A 19,003-nucleotide genomic window follows, 5' to 3' on the forward strand; every position below is an offset into this window, starting at 1 on the left:
TTATGTTTTTAATGTAATATAGCAAAGAAATTTTTAACTACTTAATATAATCCGAGGAGAGTAACAAAAATCCAGAAAGTTTTAAGAATGCAATCCTTTGAAACATTTAATATCAGTCCATAGCAAATAGTCATTACATACCAAAAGCTCTAAGTGTTAACTAGTTCCACCACAACTCCATATAAATCTTGACAATTTAGAAATCTTGAGATCAACAGTAAAGTTCTTTTCTTGATCTCTACAGCTTGGTTTGTAAGTACATACATGCTTTGAGGATCCATTTTGTCCCATATGTTTTCAAGGAGCCAATAACTTTTTCCATCTGTGCCTAAAAATGTTAAGATTCAAATCTAGCACATATCCCCTAACAATGAAAAATGTGTAAGAAAAAAGATGGGGCACAACAAATTTCAAATTTATAAAAATATACTGATATTAACCAAAAACCTTCTGGTCAAAGGACACTTCACATACACATGACTTAAAGTATGCAATAAAACATGACAAGTACCTAGAACATTTGGTTCTCTCTCTGTTCATGGAACACATGCACACACACATTCATACCGGATGGGAGGAACACTCTCACAGACGTTTTACTGAATCCAGATTATCTGGATTAATAGACAGAAAACTTGTCTACAGTTTATTTCAACAACTAGAGGCAGCTACTGCAGCAGTAGTTCATCACTGCACACTTCAATTAAGTCCACCCTGTTTAAAAAAGTGTCAGAGTTAATGATTTTTTTTTCCTTTCTTTCTGAACATTGTTAAGAGTAGCAGTTTTCAAAGTTAAGTATGGCAGCTGAAAATGGACTCAGGCCAATGTGGAAAAGACAGGAGGAGGTCAAAGAGAGGATTAGCCATTTATCGGATGGGTGTTCCTCTTAATAGTTGTCTCAAAAAAAAGTTAGATACAAGTGTATTTTGTAGCTAAAAACATGGACAAACTATTGAAAGTGCATTTTTTCCTCCTCCCCCTTAAGTTACAGTAGTTTGTTGGTCAGTCAGTCCTGCTTTTTATGTTCATTCTTCTTTCTCTACATCCCTCCCCATTTGGGTCTACATCATCTCCCCTCAAACTACAGCTAATTGTATGAGTCCTGGCTTCCTGCTAAGGAAGCCTTCAAAACTGATTTTGGGTGGGAGCATCACTTAGCAGTGTAAAAGTATACACCTAGACACCAACACCCAAGAACATAGTGAGTTTTGTTAAACATTACCTGTTTGAAGCCAAGTTGAGAAGTAACTGGCAAGATCGAGATAGATTTCTAGTTTGTGTCTTTGCTTTCATCATAAAAAGAAGTTAACTTTAGAGTTGGAGAACTTTAGAAAAGGCAAGGGAAAGAGGGAATTAAAAACAAAGGTGTCATTTCCCCCCACTACCCTCCCCTCCGAAACAAGGACAGATCTAGTATTTTCCCTTTTGTGCTCCATTGTGCCTTGAAAATTACTTACCTGAACAGCTAAAGAACATTCAGATAATAAAATGCTTCAGCATCAACTTTTTTTTTTTAAAAAGATCTGCCTTAACAGTAACCTGGGGCCACTGTGAATATTTTAAGCCAACAGCTGACCAGAAGAAGTTACAGAAGGAGTACAGACTTGCAGTATTCTCCTCTCTAGGAGGATAGGTCTGTTGTCTAGAAATACAGTCATTTGTTGCAGGTGTGTACTTGTTCCAGCCTTAAGACTCCAGCCTATGAACATTTTTAAGCACATGGAAATCAACATGTTGCAAATGAGCAAACTTATTTGGTTCCCCCACCCCAGTCTCATTTTATAGTCTGCGCACAAAAAGTATTGGTACTTTTCAATTCACATGTTGTGAATACGTGACATCTTAGAAATAGTTTAGGTTCCTCTTTAATCTACAGGTTGGAACCGTGGTCATTAACATCAGTTTACTGGGGGACCAAGTAGCATGGCAAAATGAAGATTACTCTCACCTTTCTCTCATCTCTGCTCATCACCCATGAGAAGCAGAGAGCTGCGCACTGTGCTGTTGCTGAGACACTCTGGAAACAGTGCCATCTCTACAGAGCTTTCCTCTGCATCGTGTAGTCACACCACGAAACTAAGTGGAGACATCAGAACAATGCTTCTCCCTAACTCTGCTTCTGAATACCTGAAGTGTATTTTAGAAGTACAAACCAGGTCCAGAAGAGAAACCCCGGAACGGAGGGGCTGTACTTTGGCAAAAGTACTAAGTTTAAATTTCTAATTACAGTGGAAAGTAGGCATCAGCTCATACATACCCACACAGCTTGTACCAGGCAAGGAGTCTCACTTTGTTTAGATATGGCCACCACGTTAAAAATGCCTGTTGAAGTGCATGTGAGGCTTTAAATCTAAGCTTGAGATTTGATCCAGCCTTTATCACCTGCCTAAAGTCCCCACTGAAGCCCCACAAGTATGAGGTAAGGAAGTAGTGCCAGACCACCATATGAGACACTGTTAAGACATCAAAACAAGAATTACTCTCCTTACTCTCCCTAAACAATGTTTTGTTTGAAAACGTTACGTTCCAGAGTAAGACAATACTAGGGTATCTTCCACAGATTCACATACTGGCATTGGTTATGAATTATACCATGTTTTGAACATAAAACACTGCTTACAATTTCGGTACTCATTTTTTATTTAAAACCCAGAAGTTTAGCTTACTCAAATTTGACCTTAGGAAGTTGTCTGTTTCCCTGCAGCACTGATGCCACAGGAACAAGACTAACTAATCTTACACTGTCTGAACTAGGAAGAGAAACAAACAGCTTCCTCTAGAACTAGCTAACAGAAAAGGGAACTGATTTGTAGTCTTAAGTTCACAGATGTATTCCCATTACTTGGAACAGTAATTGCTATCAAAGAAATTCACCTTAACACAAATGTACTAGACTGAAGATAAGAACGTTAAGTTCCTACTTTATTTTGGAGGTGCTAAGAGACAAGTATGTCAGATTCAGGGCTGGTCTCAACCTAAGTATCAGAATCTTAAATCATGTTTAAGTTTACACACAAGGCAAGAAAAAAACCACCACCACCAACTGATGGCTGGAATCTGAAAAAACCCTCACCCAAACACCATACAAATTTCTAACCTGGTAAGCTTCATTTTGTTTTTCTGGGAAAGAAAAAAGGGACTGTTTATGTTAAACACCACATTCCCCTTCATCAAAGTGGCTACACTTCTCTTCCCAGGAACTCCCGCAAACCTTCCCCCACCCTTCTTTCACACATGACTAATAAGGACACTGGATTATTATCTCAATAGCGGATGAAGTCCACACTTCTGTTCACATCAATTCCTGGTGGCATGCCTTTCCCTGCTCCCTCTTTATTTCACCAGCAGTACCAACACTACACCTTTCCACCCAAGGTGGCAAAAGGGAGTCCAGTGCCAACCCATAATGAGTTTGTGTGTAGCACAGAAGCACAGAGATGCCAGGCAATTTGTTTATGTCAAAAAGAATAAATACTTAAATTATAAATGCCATTCTCTTAACATGGAATATTAGATGTGTCAAGATGTTCACAGCACCAGTTTGCAACAAGGTCTGGGAGAGGGTCATTTAAATCTGCAAACTTAAAAGTATATTCTCAAAAAGAAAATCTATATACCTTTGTTTATCAAAGAAAAATTTCCATTGTAATACAAGTGTTTAATTACAATTTGTATGTTAATTACTTTTACAAAAAATTGACTTTATGAAGAAAGGGTTCAACACATTCTTCCCTCGATGTGTAGTCTACCTTTTGCCAGCACTGTTGCATATATTTATGTAATTAAAAAAAACAAAAAGACCTTGTCTTGTTTAAACTCTTAGTCTGGTGGTGCACTCTGAACACTTTTTTTTTAAAGTATCTGTAAAGATGGACAGTGAGTTTCTCCTCCTATAACAAGCTTCACTGCTATGTAAAGCTCCTTCCAGCCACTGCTTTTGTTTGGGTCTCAAGACACTCCAGAAAAGCATCAGTGATACCATGTTTCACGACACTTCTTGCATTGTTTTAATTCCAAATGTATACAAATGAAGTCATTTTAATCCTATAAATAATTTATTTTTAAAAAATTGTGCTGTTAACCCCTTTGCAGGGCAACGAGCTATGTGAAAAGTACAAAACTTTTTGTCAAATGTGATACTGAGAGTGCTTTTGACATAGTTCATTTGTTTATCATCTCAATTTATATATACTGCGCAACGGGCAAGGCTAGAATCCATGAACCAAGCTGCAAAGATCTCAAGCTAAGTAAGGCGGAGAGAGACTTGAGAAACAAGAGAAGGAAATACTTTCCTATCCAATGTATACTCTTCAGACTAAAGCACTCTTTCTATCAAGCCTTCTAAACTGTTAAATAAAGTGTTCCAAACAAGCATTTAAACTTCATTACACAGAAGAGCAACAAGAACAGTAGCCTGCCAGACCAAAAGGCAGGAGGGAAAAATATATATACTGAGTTCAATGGTTAGCCTGAATGTAGCACAGTTCTTCACAACCGATGAGGGGGGTAATTTCAACATGGTGTCCAACAATGTTCTAACGACGTGCTTCATCTCGACTGGTTACTATGAAGCAAGGTGGTAAATGTTTGGCCCCAACTGGGCTTCAGAAATGGTTCTTTTTCATGACGAGCATGTCTGTCCAGCTATCAATCATGTTTGTTTGCACCAAATCCCAAGCCATTTAAAATACGACTAATTAAGTTAAACTGAAGTCGTCTGCTCCAAATTCGCCATCAACTATCCATGCTACTGCATTCCTCTGAGCAAAAACAAAAACATAAGAGAAAGAAATCACACCTTGAAGATCTTAATACTTAATATTTCTATTATAAGGTCATTAATACAGTGTATTTACATAAGTTTTACTGAACTTACAGTATAAGAGCCATTAACTAATGTAACTAAATCCCATGCTAAAATTTACTTGTTTTAGATATCATCATTCATATTAATTTAGGGATTAATTTAGCATGTTAGGTGTCGGTGTACAAAAAGCATCTCTTCCAAAAAGACGTAACACATTTGCATTCCAGTTCCAGGGGAGTGTGCCAATTACAGCCGTCTGTCATCCATTTAAGATTCTTAAGTTATTAGACATTATTCCGTGCACCTACGCCTCTTGTGGAAGCACTACTATGAGAAATCCAGTTTTTATTGTTTTGATTTTTATGGTCTTTACTAGCTCATTTTATGGAGGTACTACAAAAAAGTGAGCAAGCAGCTAAATAGAGAAAACAAACAAACAAAACCATGAGTCAAACCAACTGGAGGATAGGCTCTGAGCCCTTATGGGTGCATTCAAGGTGTTACAAACAGGCAATTGGCCAGGCTGGTCCACCTAGTCCAACAGCAGAAGCAGATGCATCAGAAAGCACAGAACAGGGAGAGGAGGTAATTATTCCTCCTAAAATCGTTTCCAACTGTCAGCCATTTTCACGTAAGGGACATTCCGAACTAGAGGTGTCTATTTATCTAGTAACATTCAATGGATTTCTCTTTGATTTACTTTGTCCGGGTTCCCCTTGAACTCACGTCCACACCTAGTACCCACTAGGTCCTGTGGCAGTGGGACATACTGTATTTCATTTTAATGTCTACTGTAACTTTTTACCACAAGGTTTAATGTGTAATGACAGAAGCCTATAGACAACAGAACAACCCCTCAGCAGTGATCCTGTTAACAATTCGGGGGGGGAGATAAGACGGGTTGGGAACAAGTGTGCACTTTGGCAGTGAAAAAAGTTGCATTGTCCCTCTCTCCTGGACACAGATGACTGCTGATGGCTAGGAAAGAATCAATTGTGTACAGATTTTACAGTGGGAATCTTCACTCTCCAGACTTTGGAGATTCCTTTGGTAAGCACTGTAATACCATTACGCAATTTGCAGTGTAGTCAGAATGCATTATTTAAATTTTAATAACTTTGTATATTACTAAACCTCAAGCTTTGGAGGAAAGATTTAAGAAGTCTATGTAAATAAGTTAATATAATCCTGAGGCCTTAGTGACACCACAGTTTTCTATAGGGCCATGTCAGAAATTTGACTATCATTTTAGAAATATCAGTTGTTTCCTTTTTATTCCACAAACATAAATAACTTGGATAAAAATCAACAGCCATATATAAACAAACAGTAACTTCTTTTTTAATAAAAGTAATGATTCTAACCCAAGAGTTAGAAGCATTTATTTCTATCCTATTTATGGTAAAGAAAATCCACTGAACCAACCACCTTTGATGGAAGCTTTTAGTGATGAGAAGACACAGACACATACTCTGTTTTTTACCTTCAATATCCTGGTTGTCTACGAAAGGGGCTGGTCCCCATATTCTAACAGTGCCATCGTCAGAGGCGCTGGCCATCATGGATGGAATCTGCGGGTTCCAGCTCACACAATTAACAGTACGTGTGTGCCCTGTCAGCTCCGCAATTGGCAGCTCACTGCGCTTGTGCCAAATATATACTTTGTGATCTAAATAAAATACACATTTTAAAAAAGCATAATGAGAAACATTGTTCTGCACAGACCAATTTGTCGTATCAAATAGCACTTCCACACAAGCTCTCAGCAACTAAAAAGCCCATTAATGTTATAAAACCCATGTCTAAAACCCTTGTCTGTTGAACGTGCAATAGCACTAAAAGCTTTTTCTTCTGAAAGTGATCAAAAGAACACAGGGATGGGTAAAGCTGTCCATTAAGAGGCACGTTCCCTTTTAAGACTTGCAAGTCTAGTACACTTGGTATTTGAAGAAAAACATTTGACTACAATGTAAGTAAGCCAACACATGGCTAAAGAGAGGAAACCAAGCTACTCTTGAAGATACAGAATTGTAATCTTATTCAAAAGGAAGTCTTGCAGGTTTTTTTTCTTAAACAATTGTATTTACAGATTAGTATATGCATTATAAAATTATGAGTACCAAGGCAGAATGTTTACAACCACCTCCTGCTGCTAAGTACTACATCAGATCACAGCTCTATAGTTTATGAAATAGATCTTAAGACCTAAAACATTCCAGTGAAAGTACTAACAGAACAAGTGAGAGGAACAAAGCTTAATGTCTCAAATTGTGAGCTATTACTGTCTTTGATAAGAATTAATTTTTGTGTGGTAAAGATATTAATTTGTACATATTAAAGCAGATGCAATAACCACCCCACAGATATTATTTTGTGATAGGAAGCTTTTAATTACTTCTAGCAACATGCTAGAAATAGAATAGTGAACTAGTTAGTCCACTGCAATTTTTAGAGAAATGTTACTGCTTTATGACCAACCATATTTAAGAATAAATGACTAAAGTTGTTTTGGTTTGGATGGGTTTTTGTTTGGTTGGTTTGGGGCTTTTTTGGGTTTTTTTTCCCCCAACTGTAGACTAGCAGCTTTTAACAAACCCATGAGTTGACCTCTCTAGGAATGTCTTTGGAATATCCCAAACAGAGCTATACAAACTGAACAAGTATGTACGACTAGTATTACACAGGAGCCTAGTATTTAGGTCTAGCGTATCAAATGAAAGTATTTTAACCTATTTGAAAGCTTTAAATGTGATGTCATTCTGAAGGATTAGCAAACGAACCAATCTTCCTCTATTTCTCCTCCCAACCCCTTTCAAAACAAACTTGCTCTCTGACCTACCTGCTAGAATAGCATCATGGAACCGTGTCATAACTCAATTGTCTTCTGCTGAATCAGCTCATTCGAGTACACCACCTTTATATATACTTATATTGATGCAAGTGTTCTGGTTGTGTTTACATTCCACTTACGATTTCAAGAGACTACATATCCACACTATTCATCAAACAACACAATTCACACTCTGCTTAAACACTGGACACGCAAGCCTCTGCTGTCTGGGAGAATCAAAGCCTAAACACAAACCAGTATTTCGGTGCTTGTCAGAATGCCTGTATTTTGTTTTGGAAAAAACAAGTTAGCTAGATTAAGGCAGCAGTCAATTTCCCTCTCAGAAAGAGACCTCCATTTTCTTCTGATTGATGCAAATGTTAGAAGAAAACCTACCTAGCTGATAACATACCTTAAGAGGTTATGACAATGTAACCAATGTATTACTACTTTTTTTTTTTAAAAATGGCTGTGACAATGTGATCTGTTATTTTTGCTTTGTTTGCTTGTTTTTTAAGATACATAGACTTTCTCAGTAGCCACATTTGCAACAATTCAGCACAAAGAGGCAACAGCTTCAGACAGTCCAAATATAAATAGGGTGCCATCAGTTTCAAGTACTGCTTCGTAGTTTTTAAACAATGAAGATAATAAGTAATAAATAAATGGGGGGGGAGGGGAGGGGAGAGGGGAAGGACTGGTGCACCGTAGTATCTACACCTACACAACCACACCAGTATGGCTAAACACAAGTCCTGAACTTTTGGGTACTCGGGTTCCAAACCAAGAACCTTGTTCAACCATGAAAACATTCACACTGGATTGAAGGTGCTGTCCTTCAGTCATTATATTCCCCCCTGGGTCTGATCAGAGGGTGACATTTGGTTTTACTTTAGACATATTAGGTATTTTCCAGCAAAGGACAGTAGTAATGTCCTAGCCAACCTTACTTCCTACCAGCTGTGAATTACATAGTACTAACAGTGATTGCTTACATATTCCAAGTCTAATTCTTAGCCCTGCATAGGCTTGATCTTAAGGGACCTCCATGGGATGTAATAGCACTACATCAGTGACAGAACTGAACCAATTCAACATATAAACCATTAACTAATTTCTATTCTTGTCACAAACAGTTGCATATACCACATAGCCTTTGATCATCAAGAAACCCTACCAGACTATGTCAACAACTGCTTAATTTGTGACTTTGCTTAATTTGAGACTACTCCTTCCGTAATTAAGCTGACTACTCTATTGAAATCAAAATAACCTCACCACACCTATATCTTCAACAGTCAAATGAAGCTGCTACTCTCCAGAAGTATTTTTGATTCAAACCATAAGCTTAAGTATCATACCACAAAAAGAAAAAGCCGCAAGAACACCCCACCCACTTCTAATTAAAACTGTGCAGATGCTTTTGCTTTAGAGGAGCAATATAAAAGTTTCATTAATTCTTTCTACTACCACCAATCTCTCAAGAGGTTCTTTCTGCTAGCACACAATTATTTCTTGAAGTATGCCCCAATCTCAGTGCTCCTCAGACTTACTTAATAAACCAGTTGCTGGCTTTTATAGATGACAGCTGCTAACAGCAGCAATATAAAATTAAGGTATCAGAAGGATACACTGTTCCAGTTTTCTGCACAAAAAGGAATGATGTTACCTTCGCTGCCACTCGCGATGAAATCTTCATTATGACCTCCAAAACATGAGTGAATTGTGTAAAATCCTTGTGTAACACCTTGATACTTTCTCACTAAAACTCTGTCTTGTAAGTCCCATAAGTGAACTCCCTGGGAAGGAGTAGTATAAAGAAAGTTATTTTATCATTAAACATTATTCATTGCATTCTTTTAAAACACTAAAAAAAATTAAACCTAACAAAAGTATGTTACTCAAGCCAATTTCAGTACTGTTACTAGATTAAGAGAGTAAAGATATACCAAATTACTACATTAAACTTCCAGTCTATGGTCCCTCCCATTTGGAAAGCTCCAATTCTTATCCAAGGTTCCAAAAGTAGAAATAAATAAATAAAATCTAATTCTCATGCCCCTAGGCATGTCAGCATGCCACAATTATTGCTGTACCTGGCTTCTCAATGCAACAGCCGGATAGCAACAATTAATAGTACATATTTCATAGTATGAAACTCTTGACTATAAATCAGTCAAAAAATAAGTCTCAAGAATGAGACTGCCTTCTCAGAGAACGCCATGCATTCTATATTTGTGAATATTAAGGCCTTCATATTACAGGAAATACAACTGGTTAGTATCAAACATTCCAATATATATCAAAATATTTAAAAACAGGTAGCAGTTGCAAGCAGATTTATTTGCATTTCCATTTATCATTACCAACTCACCTGAGTTGCTACATTTAACAAAGCTAAACGGCCATTTTTTGAAATAGTAAATGACATAATAGGGTGATCTTCTTGTACTCTGAAATGATAAGACAGAATATTAAGAGTACACTTAACCAAACAAGGATGCAACACCAAGACAAAAGACATGTTCTGTCTCTGCAATGTTATCAGGTAAAGACAGTTCTGAATTTGAAATTAGGCATGCCTCTATGTCAGTATAAGCCAAGTCTGCAATAGTTTGCTTATACGTATGACAAATCCCAAGACCAAAACGGACTGAGATCCAACTCCTAACTTCAAGGCAGGATCTACTAAAACTTGCCAGGAATTGAGAAGACAACTCTTGGTGACAGAAATGTCAAAACACCCACAAGAAACCTACTCCAGTGCTTAAGAAGTTATTTCTAATATTTGATCTAATGCTCCTTGCTGCAATTGGAACTCGCTAATTTTGTCCCATGTTATTCTCCTCTTCTTTTTAATACTGAGAGCATTTTAATAACTTATTTCCCATGCTGCCCCATAAACCCTTCCTCAATCTGCTTCCGACACCAAGAACCAACAATTCAAAGCCAAAGAAAGAGGTAGTTACATGTTCCTGTCTGTAAGATCCTCAAAGTTATAACCCCGAATTCGCTGGTGTGTGTCCGATGCTAGAACAGTTTTTCCATCACTCAAGCACCAAAGGCATTGTACTCTCACCCCTTCCCAGGAGTCAAGGAGATTACCATCTAAATCCTGATCAGAAGGAAAAAAAAAAGAAGAACTTTTAGTTTTAGTCTCATTTCTGTGGAGTTGTGACACAAATATCTTTTTCACCTTCTGTCCAGACAACTGCTACAGAAATCAATTTTACCCTGTAAAAGATAGTACTTAATGAATTGGGACTTGGTTGTCTTAACTGAGGGCTTTTGTAGGTATCTGTCCTGGAGAGCGGAGAATCCCATTCTTCACTGACTTTGTTGTGTGTGAAATGTGAAATCTACATCATGTCACGGAGCTCACCTTGGCAGTGAGTGAGGTTTGCATATTGCACTGGTATTCTGGGCACCAATTCATATGACAAATAATCAAGAGTACAGATAAGACTGTGGACCACCATCCAAAATCAACACTAGTCAAGTAATGAGGGTTTCAAATTTCTCTTTACACTAAGAAAAGACAGCATGCAAAAACTAAGACAGACATAGTCAAAATTCTGTGGAATAAGCAACATTTGTGGACAAAGGCTCTACTTTTTATTAGTATATTTTCTAGAGCAGCTCAGAAAAGACTCACAGCCCACAAATCCTCCTTTAGAAAGACAAAATATGCTTGAACCCTTCTAACTGCTACATACAGAAGTGCTGCTGAAATACCAGCATTAACATATTGCTGCTTTGAGTTACAAAGGATCAGAAGTTTTAGCATACACGCATGAAAGAACTGAAAATACATGAACCTCAAATTTGACTGTGATAAAACTTTGATTTCTTGCTTTGTTTTCAATGGAACAGATACAGAGAACTTACACACTGATAGAACTGTCCACGCTGTCCTCCTGTTACAAAACGCTTCCCATCAGGATTCCAGGCCACGCTTGTTAAACTGTCTTCATGAGATTGGCTCATCTTTGTCCTCAGCTCTCCAGTCTGGAAAATAAACAAAGGCAGCAAGGCCTTATACCAGAACCCTTTCCCAAAAAGGCATCAATGATTTTATCTGACATGCATAGTGTTTGGAAGTGCACGTTTCAAAATATTTATTAAAAAGTAACACAAACATATGAGTAATGCAATAAAGAGGCAGAACTACTTCAGCATCTCCAGTGACCCTGGAATCGAATTGGGACAATTTCTTTTGTCCCTACATAAGGAGAGACAGTGTGTCAGGCAACTGGAAGATTATGAGTAAAGAAAGGAATTAAAAGTTGGAAGAACATGTAAGAGAAAGAAGCAATATGAAATGAAAAAAGAAAACCCAAACATGAAAAGCAAGGAGGCAGGAAGAGACTAAAAGAAAATAGAGATGACAAAATACATTTTAGCAAAATGTTGGGAGTATCAGAGTATTTAGAACATCTTCCTCCCTAAGCTGGAGCTCTCCATGCCAACATTTATCTTTCATCCCTAGCTTGTAATACTACTGTTTCACAAGAGAGTGTCAATGAGTGACTTACCATTGTCAAAACAATAAGGACTTCTCTCTATTCCTTTGTGCCAGCTCTAGTGCTCTTCACCGAGCCAATTTAGTCAGTTAAACAGAAGAAAAATATTCCAAGGGAGAAAAAAGGGAACAATTTTGTTTTGAACTAAATTAGTTCAGAATACAAGGCAGCACAAGAAAGACTACATGGCCCGCAACTGAGACAGGGGAAGCTTTGAAACCAACTCAAGTGCCCATAAAAGTCAACAGCAGAAAAGGATTTTCAAATTCATGGAGGAAACTGCAGAATGACCAAGTGTCTGACTGAAAGATGAAGTTCTGAAATCATAAATTTAAGCCTCTGTGGATCTTCCACTAACATCACTGGGAGGGTTACACAAAGTAAAAATAGCTTGTATCTTACTTTTGCTACTTGTTAAAATCTTCAGTGAACAAACTGCTCCTCTTATACAATAATTCTGCCCTCTGTTTCTCTCGATTGATTTACTGTTCTTCTCTTCAGTAGCTCCCTAAGGTCCTATGGATTTACGCCACTCCTTCTCAGAAATGATCAGTAACCAGATACACTACAACTGCTGCACAGTCCCAGGCAATTAGACTTGAACTTTAAGTTCTGTACAAACTGAGTACAGGATTTGTAGGTTGCCATAGTCATTTTTTCCAACTTGAGGCCGGGCAGGAAGAGCAGTGTCTCTTCTTTACACTCACACCTTTGCACAACAGATTTGTAGAAATTACTTCTTTCATGCTCAACCTATTTAGGCATGGAAACAAAAGCAGTAGTCTGACCACAACATCTTATTTTTTGATCTTAGCCACCACTTACTTGTACATTCCAGAGCCAAAGCTCAGAACAATCATCTGGGCCACAGGCAACAAGATAGTTGTCATCTGGACTCCAAGCAATATAAGAGACACCATATGCATGACCTTCTAACGTCTTAAGTAGTTTTAGCTGGTGAGTATCCTGAAACAAGAGAGATTCTGTTGAGACAGTGCAAATGAACTCCTACTGGATACACCATATATGTTAAATCTAAGTACAGCATGGCAAGTTTGCTTGATGCAACGTAGCACCTGCATTTTACAAGACACATGAATAGGTTCCTACTGGAAAAGGAGTTGCTAGTTTACAGAGTAGGACCATAAAATGAAAATTTCTAAGTTCCACGTGCAAAACAAGAACACTTGTAGGTATTTTTTTTCTAGTCTTCTGTGATTCTAAGTGTGGAACTCACAAAATACCACTGTGTACAGAGTCATACATTACATTTTTTTTTAGTATAGAAGATTTCTGTAGTGTCAAGTCTCTCCACATTTACTGGAACACAAAAGTACTACTATCCATGTTTTATAGAATTAAGTTACTTTCTTAAAAGATATGCTGGAAGCCTGTAACAGTTAAACAGAAAACTAAAACCTTCCTGTACGCTGAGAAGCAAAAACCTCCAAGCTTCAACATTTTTATAAACTTGAGTGTACCTTGTGTGCTGCTCAAGAGAAGTTTTACAGAAAGATATTTGTAAAAGCTTCCTTGAGAAGTGTTCTTATTTCAGAAGTGTTGCCTACAGCAAGCTGTTGCATCTTTTCTGCCCGATTTAGTGAATGAAGCATACTTCGCTTCACGCAGAGTATCTTGTATCACCTTTATGCTACAACTGTTCTACTGCTGCCTTGTCAGAGGAACTTGACTTTCAAGTAGCTTATCAAAATAAATAGCACAGCTAGATACTGTGAAACAACCATACACTGACTGCCTAAATACAGAAACACTCAATACAGTATCAGCACTGACTCCTGACACCACCACGCATACACAGAAAGTAGGAAAAGTAGAAAGTGTTACACTGTTTATAATAATTTTTGTGAAGCCTCTTGGAAAAGGGCAAGTGGATTTTCCTCCCCTCCCCTCCATTTTTACCTCCCCCTCCCACCCCTTTCTGCATGGGGGATGTTTATACCTCCTACTTCTCTTTGAAGAGTGACTCATTTGAAAATTTAGCTTGATTTCTCAAATTGTCCTTCTCTTTCTTTTGTTTTAGTATTAAGCAGCAGAGCACCTCTTGATTCTAAAGAGAAAGAACATGGTCAGAGGAACAGAGTGACATGAAGAACTGTTTCCTGGGATCAGCTGCAAGGGATTTGGTGACTCTCAGCCAGCCTGCAGCTTTGATGGTTCTGCTAACTACAAAAGCTCAATTCCTCAGAAGAAAGTGGGCTAAGAATCATCTTCAAAGCACAAAGAAAATGGGGCAAATGAACGGACTTCCTCAAGTCCACTTTTCCATTGTAATTATTATTCCTGGTCCTCATTAGACACTGCTGTGGCTGTAGCTAAAGTGATCTGCAAGGAAACTAAGTCATGTCTGACATCTCACATCCTGGAGCTTGCCTGTAACCAATGTGTTTCTTTTTTTGTCAGAATTAAAGTAGCCTGTCACTTCTGCATCACATTTGAGATGTGAGCAAAATGCATAGGATATTCCTTTTCTAATGATAGGCCTTTGTGGTTGTTACTAATCTCTCACACTGCTCTCATACTTTTCTCCAAATAGAGCAAAACACGGTATAGCAGTTTTGAAACAGCAATCAATGCTATTTCAGGCAAACATCCCCAAATTTAGTCAATCTGCTTCCCACCCACCACCAAAAGAAATCTCAGCACTTCTATCCTTTACATAGCCTCCCAGATTTGTTATGTAAATGAAACAACTATTCAGGTATCAAGATAAGTCTGCAGTAGTTGAGCTCCTCAGCTGAAAAGCCAAAAACATGTCAACAGTTTTTAGAAAGTGTAGGAAAAAAGAAAAGGAAGGTTTCTGTAAGGAACAAGTCTTCTATCAAAGAAGATGCAATGCCAGATAAGGTGATGCACCTACTCTGCTTATCCTTTGTACTCTACAGATTCTGGCACACTTAGTAACAGTCAACTAATGCATTCCACACACAAAGCTAGTTCACTCAAGACATTATTTAATGCTGCTGAATCTGCATAAGAACTTTGAAATGAACAAACGAAAATGAAAACACAAGCATGGGTTAAGACACCTTAAACATGTTGTTGGGTCTTAGAAAAGAAATAAGAAATTCATGGTATGAAATGAAGAAAACACATGGAAGCGGTGTCATTACACTTCAAGAGGGATGATGAAGAAAAGAAAGGGAGAAATGAACAATTCTCACACACATGGAAGTGTGTGGAGAAAGAATACTGTTCATTTAAAAGTGCTCTCCCATCACTTGCCCAGACAGAGTTGGACGGATGTTTCCCTGTACTTTATATATACAGATTAGAATAATTGTAAATACCTCAAGCCTTGAAAAACCTGATTAAACTTATGGGTCAAAAGACATTGTCAACTGCTACAGGAAGTGTGTGAAGCATGCTCTGGCAAATATGAAAATGAACCATTTGAATTACATGGCCTAAATTTAGTTAGGTATCCGCCTCCTTGAAACGGTTTCAATTTTTTTTTTTTTTTAAAGTACTCAAATACAGAGGATAAAACTCTACAAAGCTCCTTTCCCACTAACTATTTGTTAGAGATTTTGTTCCTTTAGTAACCCTTGGCCAAAGGGGTTAGTGTAAAACACTCACAAAACATTTCTTTGGTTTGATTAATCAGATATTAGCTAACAATTCACTATAAAATGTGCTAATCAAGATGTTGGGTATTAAAACCCATCAACAGAAAAGGAAGATGTGCCTCTGCAACCAAGTGACAAATCAACAGCAAAAACATTTGATCCTTAATTTACTTAGAATTACTGTTAAAAAAATACATATCATTTCCTAAATAAACTACGGAAGTCAACTGCTACACATCTCTTGGCCCAGAGCACACTGACTCCAGTAACAAACCAACGACAATGGTTCTATGCCCGAAAACCCCACAGCACTTGCTGTTACTTCAGGGGCTTTATAACAACTATGCACATGGAACAGGGTTTCAAGTTCTCCCATCTTCTTAATAACAAAAAGTTATAACTCAAGTTATATGGCTTCCTAACCTGTAGTGGGAGAAGAGGATTAAGTTCAGCTCTCAAATCCTACTGAAAGCCAGTACAGAACCACAAAAACCTTTCATCTTCCACTCAAGTACACCAGTTTGCAGTTAAAAACTGTAAGAATCTTATTTCTGATAGCTCTTTACAAGCATTAACAACTTCAAATATTGTGTGCATATGTTCAAGTTTATTTGCAGTTTTAAAATGTTTTGAAACACATGGACATATTTTCACATCATTTCTACCAGTTAATTAAAACAGTCTTAGAATCACCACTTAAACTTTTTATTTATGTAAGAATAGATACGGGTAGGAAAGATAAATCTTGTAGCTGAAGGATATTTCATAAGAGGAACAGTGCCACACATTAGTATCAAAACCTAAAACCGCAATCTGCAAGAAAATGGCTGGGTATACTTCCATGTGTCAGTGGATTCTGACAAGTGTTTGAACCTTCATGTCAAGACAAGGCAAATCTTACATGAAGTGGTATACTGATGCAACTTCAGTTTAGCACATACCATTTTATTACTCAGAAATAGAGTAACGAATAGTGAAATGGATTGAGTATTTAAATCCAAGCATACTAGTAGTAACAGGATAACGAGAAAAGGGTTAGTCACCTACATAGGTCAGACGAACTCTTGCTAAGAGTGATTTAGAATGGTTCCTCACTGCCATGCTCTTTCTGCTCTCACACTATGCTTCAAGGCCTTCAAGCTGAGAAGGCTTCCTTCCCTCCAAGGGAAGGAAGGCGGCTTCTCCTTCTTTCCCTTGGCCGGAACCAGCAGGTTCTACACAAAGTTCCTGCCCCCAAGCAGCCTGTTGGCATCAGGTTTTCAAGTGTCCTCCTTTGCTAACTTACACTGACTATGATCTTCAGTCTTTTACATCCTAGAGAAATACCCTAGTCAGCACGCTACAGTGTATGTTAGCTTGTCCTAAAAAAAAAAAAAAAAAAAATCAAACCACCCTAGCAAGAGAAAGCGGAGAGGGAAGGGAAAGACAAGTCATACACATTTTAACACGTTACACACTTACTGGATCAACCTGCCATATAATAACAGTTGTGTCCTTAGATCCTGTTGCTAGTTTAGTGCCATCATTGGAGAATTTACAGAACCACACTTCATTACAGTGCTCCGTTAGTATCTGCTGTGTATAGCATGGGAACTGTTTCCTGGGAAAAGAAAGGGATGTATTCACAGATTAATAAGAAAGCAGTAAGAGATTTTTTTTTTGTAAATCAAGCTAGTAAAAGCTACACCAAAAACTTATTTAAATGCAAAACCAGACAACTTAGACAATTCCTCTATTAACAGCTGCTTCAAGAAAGTACAGAATGAAGTGTCTTATCTGGTAAAAGGCTCACACCACCAAGTCATCATAAATAATTGTAAGAACTTAGAACTATTCTCATTCTACTTACATCATTTGTTATGCTTTCATATAACTTGGAATAAACCTGACCTCATTAGGAGCATAACAGCTTACTACTATACACTTCTATTATGTATAGAAAATAGTGGAGTCCAAACCGCTTTGAACCCCACGTTGTGCAATGTTTTATTTACATGTGAGGTTTTTCTAAGTACCTAACTCCCTTAGCTTTATCTTGCTTAATCCTTAGAAGTGATTCTTACATAGAAGTTGAGTAAAAGAATAGTCTCATTGCAAGATCACATTCAAGAGAGAAACAAGTGTTTCTTTGCCTTAATTTTGTGTAATTTTTCACTTTCTTTGTAGAGTACCACACACAATAGCTGAACTATAACTAACATGTTACCATTATGAGCTTTCAACTTGAACTCTTTTCCCTCACAAAAATCTATGTTATTTTGTAAAACATTAAGTGTTTATCAACCAAGATATTATATGATAAACTACTGAAGGAGAAGAGTCAAACACTTCTCTAGAGCTAATATTTAATCTTCTAGTTACACACTGAGGAAAGTCTAACAGTCAAAATAATTAAGTTAGACTAAAAACTTTTCTCCAGTTCTTACCTATTTACAGCTTGCCCACTGTATAAGAACTTGAGAGCTAAGCTAAAATAAATGTAGGCTTTTACAGCAGACTGCTTTTATAAGTAACACGGCAGTAACTACAAGTTCATTGTTCAGATGCACTAAAAGGCAGTCGCTAACCACGGACATTTTTTCTTGAACTGCGGACATCCTGAAGTGGTTTAGTCTTATGTTAAGCTTTTATGGTGCTCAGTACAACAGGGCAACACAACTCTAATGGGACACAACAGTACTAATGCAACAACAGTCTCTGTGAATGTACAGTTGTACTTATCACTGGAGATAAACTGGCCTAAAAAAACCCCTCTACTTCCTTTAAATTTGTGTTTAAAAATACAGTTTGGTGGTAGTTTTTCAGGTGTCTGTCAGCCTGGCTCCTTCTTACCAGAAGCTAGAAAGAGTTCTGCTTCATACAGGGTCTACATCCTCTCAATCAATTTTCTTTTACTAGAAGATGCTTCCTAAAGCATCAAGCAGCTTAAAGACTATCAAGCAGCACTAAACAACCATATAACCCTCATTCCTGTCTTATGGTAGAGGAGGATAAACAAAACATACCTATACATATCTGTAGTTGGCTTCCTTGGGAATGTCTACTTACTTGTTCATAGAGAACACAGGTCTGTTCTGCTCCTGCTTTAAGCTGACCAGGAGCTGTCTAGTTGCCACTAGAACACCACTGAGCCCAAGGTAAAAAGCCCCACCCATGAAAGAAGATTTTTTTCCTTGAAGTCTACATGGAGGTAGGCAAGCCCTTATGCAGATATGTGCACCTACAGGAAGAGCGTTTTGTTATTATTTAGCCATA

The 19,003-nt window shown here is 37.7% G+C and overlaps 1 protein-coding gene across 2 annotated transcripts in view; it reads right to left on the reverse strand.

The window, feature by feature from the left end:
• Nucleotides 1–4,735: 4,735 nt before the first annotated feature.
• Nucleotides 4,736–19,003, reverse strand: part of WDR26 (WD repeat domain 26) — a gene marked incomplete at its 3' end in the record, with an annotated part of 28,041 nt that continues 13,773 nt past the window's right edge. For both annotated transcript variants that reach the window (XM_081997147.1, XM_081997148.1), the window contains exons 7-14: nt 17,210–17,348; nt 12,987–13,127; nt 11,527–11,646; nt 10,608–10,753; nt 10,013–10,091; nt 9,308–9,437; nt 6,292–6,477; nt 4,736–4,761 (exon numbers count right to left, since the gene is read on the reverse strand). In XM_081997147.1, the coding sequence (XP_081853273.1) occupies nt 4,736–4,761; nt 6,292–6,477; nt 9,308–9,437; nt 10,013–10,091; nt 10,608–10,753; nt 11,527–11,646; nt 12,987–13,127; nt 17,210–17,348 (967 nt within the window). The remainder of the gene's footprint in view (nt 4,762–6,291; nt 6,478–9,307; nt 9,438–10,012; nt 10,092–10,607; nt 10,754–11,526; nt 11,647–12,986; nt 13,128–17,209; nt 17,349–19,003) is intronic.

Source organism: Phaethon aethereus (assembly GCF_964289735.1).
Source record: "Phaethon aethereus genome assembly, chromosome: 3".
In the NCBI taxonomy this organism is placed as follows: Eukaryota; Metazoa; Chordata; class Aves; order Phaethontiformes; family Phaethontidae; genus Phaethon; species Phaethon aethereus.